We start from the raw sequence: 7,007 nt of genomic DNA on the forward strand, positions 1-7,007 counted from the left end.
TGCATAGTAACTAGCCAAGCATACCAGGGGTTTTACTGGAGCACCTTCCTGTCCCGCTGCTGGCGTGCAGCTGAGGTTGCCCCATTTGCACTCGCCTCCCCATGATGCTGTCAAGCTACCGCTGTTTCCCAGTCGTGTGCTTCACCACTTTGCATCGCATCTGGGGGGACCATGCAACCAGCCTGGCCGTCCTCGCCCAGCTAGAGAGCTCACAGGTCTATGGAAGCTCCGAAACCAGCCATCAAAACAGAGCTGGGGCAGAAAAAATGGCTCAAAATTCAGCCAAGCAGTCACCCAACCACGCAGCACCGCGTAAAAGCTGCGGCGATGCAGGTGTCTTTTCAGGAGGAGCACCCGGGGTCACTGCTTACACCGCCTGCTCATTGAAAAGGAGCTGGACGAGGCTGTGTCTGGGGACACCAGCACCAGACGGGGCCCAGGGATGCACGCGAGGACAGGGGTCTGCACGGGGAGTTATCACAGAATCATAGAATGGTTGGGGTGGGAAGGGACATTTACAGGTCATCTGGTCCAACCCCCTTGCAAGAGCAGGGACAGCTTCAACTTGATCAGGCTGCTCAGAGCCCCGTCCAACCTGACCTTGGATGTTTCCAGGGATGGGGCATCTTCCACCTCCCTGGGCAACCTGATCCAGTGCTTCACCACCCTCCTTGTAAAAAATTTCTTTCTTAGATCCAGTCTAAATCTGCCCTCCCTTAGTTTAAAACCATTGCTCCTTGTCCCGTCCCAACAGGCCTTGCTAAAAAGTCCGTCCCGGTCTTCCCCACAGGCCCCCTGTACGCGCTGCCGGGCTGCTCCAAGGTCTCCCCGCGGCCTCCCCGCCCCGGGCTGCTCCCGCCCCGGGCCCGGCGGAGGTGCTGCAGCAGCCGCAACCTGGAGCCATCCCCGCCGCAGACAAAAGCTGCCCCCGGCAGGGCTTCCCCCTGCCCCGCAGAGGAGCCGCCAGCCCCGCAGCAGCCGGCAGCAGCCGAAAAGCCGCCGGTTCCCCCCGGCACCCCCCGGGTGCCGCCACCGGGACCCCTCCGCCGTCGGGACGGGCGCTCCCAACGCGCACACACGCACACCCCCGCCCCGCCGCTCCAGAGGCGGGGGGCGGGGGCGGCCGGGGGGTCCCGGGGGGCGGGGGCGGGCCGGGACCGGGCCCGGGCCCCTCCCCGGGGCGGCCAGGGCTGGGCAGGGGCGGCCCCGCTTTAAGGGCGGCGGCGGCGGCGGGGCGGGCGGAGCTGCGCGCCCGGCTCGGCTGCGGTGAGTCCTGGCCGGGGCGCGCTGGGGGGGACGGCGGTGGGGCACCCCACGGCACGGCACTCCACGGCACGGCACTCCACCCCACGGCACTGCCCTGCCTCCGGTGCCCTCGGGAGCTGCGGTGTCCCGGCCGCGGGGAGCGGTTTGCAGCCGGGCTAAAGGACCGGCGGAGCTCGGTGAGACCGTTTCGCGGTGATGAGCCGGGTTGCTAATTAGCGTCTGCTCCTCGCACCGGTTAGCCGTGCCGTTCCGCTTCCCAAAGCCAGGCTCTGCTCCTCTTGCAGCAGGGAGGGGGTGCCTGTGAAGCCCATTCGGGGTTCCAGGTGGTTCCTACGCCTCTCGCCGACCGTTAAATCCAGCCGGTGTCCGCGCTCGGTGTGCCGGCGGAGTGGTGATGCGTTCCAGCCGAGCTTGACACAACCGCTAGTATCTTCTTTGGTGGTATGCTTTCTGATTGTGTAATTAAATTTAGCGTTAGCCTACTTGCGACCAACCATAAATCTCGCTGTGCTGCGTGAGGCTTGGAGAAGAACCGTTGGTTAGGGCTTTGCTTCGTTTGGGATACGCGGCCAGCCATCGCTGCTCCCTCTCGCTTGTGTGCGTTCCGAATGCGCTGAATTCGCCAGCACGCAAATAAATGGTTCGGTGAACCACAACCATACGGATAAAAAGTGGCAGAAGTGATATTTGTCTTCAATTCATGATGCCAACCTGGTCTAAAGCCTGAGCTAGGAAATGGTGTTTTGTGGGGTTTTTTGGGTTTGATAGATGCGTTTCTAGGTGTGGAGCTCTCTTATACTTTAGCAGTCTGCTTCAGTATTGTAATCATCTGTTTTCCTTTTGGTTACAAAAGACGCTTTAAATTATGTTTAGAAATATGACAGATAACAGGTCTCAGTTGTCTCTTAGTGAACAACCGTGCGAGGTATTTGTCCATCTGCTGATGTCTTTCAGAACAGCAGCTGAAAGACTGAAATTTAGTCCCCAAAGGAGGTAAAAAGTTTATTATCCAGCTCAATACCGCTTAAGAAGCGTGCACAAATGGGCACAGAGATTAAATAAGGAAGTTTATCTAAGGCGCAAATGAGGGGCTGAGACGTTTACCGTTATCTCTTAGGCAGGATAGCTAAACTGGCAGAAGGGAAGAGAAATCCGCAGCGGTGGGAAGGCAGCAGTGCCTTCTGCAGTGCCCTCCCGAGAGGCACGCGGGAGCCTGGCCCAAAATGTGCTGTTGGGAGACGCAGGTTGTGCCCGCGCTGCCGGGCGTTCCTCCATCTGCGGCCTCTTCCCTTCTCTGAGCCTTACATCACATCGCTGCTTTTAGGCAAACCCATCGTTGTTTAGCCGCTGGGTTGGCCACGCAGCCTGGTTTGTCCCGTCTTCTGCTTCTCCTTCATACTGCTCATAACTGCCTGGAGGTGCAGGCAGAGGAAAAAAGCCTCAATGTGCAAAAGAGATCATTCCAGCCTCTTAATCGCAAACATCCTGGTTGTGTTGGTTTTTTTTTTTTTAGACTGAGAAAATTTTATATATATTTTTTTTTTAATGTCTGAGAAAGAACTGATACATGATTCCTTGGTAAGTACAGAGATTTTTATCTATACAAGTTTTCATGAGATAATTGAGCCAGTAATCTCAATGTGTGCTTACAGCACATAGCACGGTGGGGTTTTCCTCGGCAGGTCTGCTTGTTGGGCATTAACCCAGCATAAGAGTAATGGTAGTAAGGGCTTCATCACCTGCATCAGATTATCTTGGCAGACAAAAACAAGGAAGGGGGATCATACAGCTTTTTTCAGCGATTATTGCTACCTGTCACTCCCCAGCCATTGGTTAAAATCAGACCAAGGTTACCACAAACTTAATTTTAGCCCTATCTTGGAGATTTTGAAACATGAAAAGAGCATCACTCCAGTAATAACTTGAACCTCAAGCCTGAAGTGAAGACCTCAGGCAAGTGAGGATGCCAGCGGTGTGGGCTGAAGGCCAGATCTCTCAGCATCTCCCAGGGGACCCGGGGCTCGGTCTCCTCTGCACCGCGCCACCGGGGCAGCAGCTCCGTGTTGCTGGCTGGTCCTCGCAGAGCAGGGGTGGCTGGAGCCACGAGAGGCTGGCCGGGCGATCGCTGGTGTTCAGACCCGCTCTGGGCTTTCCATCACGAGGAGCCCGGACGCATCCGAGCTGGGGCTGAGGTCTGGATTCTGCCACCACCAGAACGGGGCTGCCGGGAGGCGGCACTTGCGGGGCAGGGAGAGGTTGCAGCTGCAAACTTGCTGCCTCTCTCTATTGACGGGTTATCTGCAACGAGCATCGCTAGATAAGCTTCGCTTATGCAAGCTGAGGTGAACTGAAAGCGATGATGTGTAATGTACTGACCTCTGGCTTTTGGCTCAGCCGCGGTGTGTCTTGGCTGCTGCTTCTGGCCAAAGACCTCTGTGCAGTGGCACGGTTGGTCGCTCACGTGCCCCTACATGTCCATGAATAGTCCGAGGGGAAAAAACATCCTCTCTTGTATGAGCTTTTGCCTCCTCTCCTGTCTGTGCTGCCTCGCTGGTATCCATTGAGCTTTAATGTAATTTGTGCACTGCAGATAATGAAAGGATTGTTTTAAGAGCATAAACTCCCAAATAGCTGAAACTGGACTGAAACCTGGAGGCCTTGAGCATCCCAGTGTGGTTCTGAATTCCCAGTATATCCCGGAGAGAGAAAGACTGGGGAATCCTTCTACTCTAATGCTGCCAGGCTATTTTCATGGGTGAAAATCTGTACCGTTTAACATCAGTTCTGAGCACATACACAGTGTGGGTTCTCGGTTGCTCTTGTCCCAGCTGTTGCTTTCATCGTTGTTTTTGTTCAAGTCCTGTTATTTCAGTCTGCCTGAATCCTGCAGTTCTGATCGCCAGGGTTTTACACGGTCTCAAGACTGCAAGTGCGATTCTGTGTCTGAACCATTAGAAACTGAAAATTAATGAGAAAGATATGTAGGTGTGTATTTTCCTCTTACTTTAGGACAACCCAAATTAAGAGTGTCATGCCTCACTGCAGTCAAATGAATACCAAAAAGGAAACGATAAAATTTCATGAAAGACTAGCTGAGTGGATCCGAAAACCCTGCCAGGCTGCAGAGTCTGACTGCTCTGGAGAGCCCCCGACCTGCTCATGCGAATCAAAGCAATGTGCAAAAGCAAGCCCAAGAAGAAACCCTGTGCTAGGGAGTTGCCTCGATAGCGCGGATGTCTCCAGACCAAGAGGTTTGTCCTCCGTGACATGAGGACAAACCTGCCTGCAGCTTCCCGCTCCGTCTGCCGGGTGTTGCAGCAGCATCTCTGCCCAGGCAGCGCCAGGGAAACCGGAGCCCTGCAGCATCCCCTGTGCTGCAGTGATCCTTCCTGTTCAGCAGATGTAATAGGCCATATCTTTTCCAAAGCTAGTAATTACCCATCTTTATTAGCATAGCAAGCTTAAAAAATGGTGCTACCTGTGAGCAGAGGAGAGCAAAGAGGAATTTGGGGAGCTGACAAATGTCTGGTGGTGCACTGAGCAGCCTCTAGCTTGGGGTTTTTTAATTGATTTTTTTTTTTTTTTTTTTTTTAACTGGAGAAATGCTTGTTTGACCACATCCTTTACCGTTTCAGAAACCTTCTTGCAGTGACCTGTCCTTGGGCAGGCAGGCGTGGAGGTGGAGCACGGGGAGACAGCCATTTGCCAGGCGATGCGGAGAGGCAAGACTGAACAATCATTAGGGACCAGATCTGGTCTTTCTATTTTAAATTGCATAGTGCTATTGCCACCTGCATTATTCCTCTTTGCGGTTTTAATGAGTAGCTACCTTAGCTTGCGGGGAGTTAGAGCTTTTTGGTAATTCAGTGGAAGAATGCCGCCAGTACTGAGGACTTACAAAAGTGTGACTCTCATCTTTACATCACCAGTTGTTGGTACCAGGTTAAGAAAGGTGGCTCTAGTGGATAGTTATAATAACACGGATCTGTGCAAATCCAGATCCCTTCCGAGCTGTTCTCTCCTGTAGGAGAGATAATAGGATTTTTCCCTCCTTTTTAATAATCATATTTTATTTTCATGTGCTGCTTTACAGAAAAACTCACCTGAGTTTTTCATCCTTAGGCCTGACATTCGTCGCCAGGTGGAATTGGTGCCTCGCCCAGGCAACGTGATGGTGCTGTTCGATAACCTGTCGTGTCATCACGCCATCGACGACTTCCGAAACCGAGTCTACTCCACGCTCTACTCCATGATCACCATTATGGGCTTTGTCGGCAACGGCATCGTGCTGTACGTCCTCATCAAAACATACCGGCAGAAGACGGCCTTCCAGGTGTACATGCTGAACCTCGCCGTGTCCGACTTCCTCTGCGTGTGCACCCTGCCCCTGCGTGTCATCTACTATGTCCACAAAGGGAACTGGTTCTTCAGTGATTTCCTGTGCAGGGTCAGCTCGTACGCACTGTATGTCAACCTGTATTGTAGCATTTTTTTCATGACTGCGATGAGCTTCTTCCGTTGCATAGCCATCGTTTTTCCAGTCCAGAACATCAATTTGGTAACGGAGAAGAAGGCTAAATTTGTCTGCGTTGGCATCTGGATTTTTGTCACCCTGACAAGCGCTCCCTTTCTGCGAAATGGGACGTACCAACATGGCAACAAGACCAAGTGCTTCGAACCCCCAGAAGACTCTCACAAGACAAATCTAGTGGTGATCCTGGATCTTATTGCCCTATTTGTGGGTTTTCTTTTTCCCTTTATTGTCATAACTATCTGCTACACCATGATCATAAGGACCTTACTGAAAAATTCCTTGAAGAAGAACCAGGCTAACCGCAAGAAGGCGGTCTGGATGATCATCATCGTGACAGCCACCTTCCTGGTCAGCTTCACCCCGTACCACATTCTGCGTACGGTCCACCTCCACATGCTGCAGCTGAAGAACGCCAGCTGCGAGGACGCCATATACCTACAGAAATCGGTCGTGGTAACGCTCCCCTTGGCAGCTGCCAACTGCTGCTTTGACCCACTTCTGTATTTCTTCTCAGGGGGCAACTTTCGGAAGAGACTTACCACGTTTAGGAAGGCTTCTTCCTCCAGCTTAACACAAGCCTTCAGGAAAAAGTTCTCCGTAAAAGAGAAAGATGAGGAACCCTTTGGAGAAAGCCATAGGGAGAATGGAAGGGGAGATGTGGTCCCTTCATAAGGGGGCTAGACCTTCCCCTAAGATCTCACATGGTCAACAGAGATCTTGGAACTCTTCCAGAAGACATGATGGAGGCTTGCAAGCCTTCGTTGCAATTAGATATGTAATAATAACGGTGGACAGTCCCTGATTTATGCTACTCAGTGGTACGGCTGCTGCTGGGGATGGCCAGGCCCTTCCCCAGGAGCGCTGCTTGGACGTGCACAGCCACTTAGCATGGAGGAGCCACTGCCAGCACCAGAAAACTGTTGATCTGATGATAAACTCGCATAAACAGACTCTTCAAAGCCTGTATTTGGACATTTGCTTGGACATTTTGGACGTTTGGACTTTGGACATTTAACAACTCTACAAAGAGTGTTAATTCTCCGAGCCAGTGGGAAATGTAAACACAACGTTTGCTGTATGTGGCGCTTGGGGACCTACTGACAAATAAAGAATGCAGAGTTTTCACTGAATCTTCAAACAGCCGCTAAATTATTTACACAGCAGAGGCCAGGATACTTTCTGCCCTGCTCCTAGCTGCTTCTGCTTT

At 52.5% G+C, this 7,007-nt stretch overlaps 1 protein-coding gene across 6 annotated transcripts; it reads left to right on the forward strand.

Moving 5' to 3' along the window:
- The first annotated feature begins 1,234 nt into the window (after positions 1–1,234).
- CYSLTR1 (cysteinyl leukotriene receptor 1) lies at positions 1,235–6,775 on the forward strand. 6 transcript variants are annotated; one of them, XM_075513263.1, is made up of 2 exons: positions 1,235–1,266; positions 5,360–6,775. In XM_075513263.1, the coding sequence occupies exon 2, from the start codon at positions 5,438–5,440 to the stop codon at positions 6,470–6,472; it is 1,035 nt and encodes a 344-aa protein (XP_075369378.1). In that variant the 5' UTR covers positions 1,235–1,266; positions 5,360–5,437; the 3' UTR covers positions 6,473–6,775. The 6 variants fall into 6 exon arrangements, with proteins under 6 accessions (XP_075369378.1, XP_075369381.1, XP_075369382.1 ...); XM_075513266.1 differs by having other exon boundaries at positions 1,259–1,266; positions 5,389–6,775; XM_075513267.1 differs by lacking the exon at positions 1,235–1,266 and adding an exon at positions 1,333–1,442 and having other exon boundaries at positions 5,389–6,775.
- Positions 6,776–7,007: the final 232 nt, after the last annotated feature.

Source organism: Mycteria americana, chromosome 10 (assembly GCF_035582795.1).
Source record: "Mycteria americana isolate JAX WOST 10 ecotype Jacksonville Zoo and Gardens chromosome 10, USCA_MyAme_1.0, whole genome shotgun sequence".
Taxonomy (NCBI): domain Eukaryota; kingdom Metazoa; phylum Chordata; class Aves; order Ciconiiformes; family Ciconiidae; genus Mycteria; species Mycteria americana.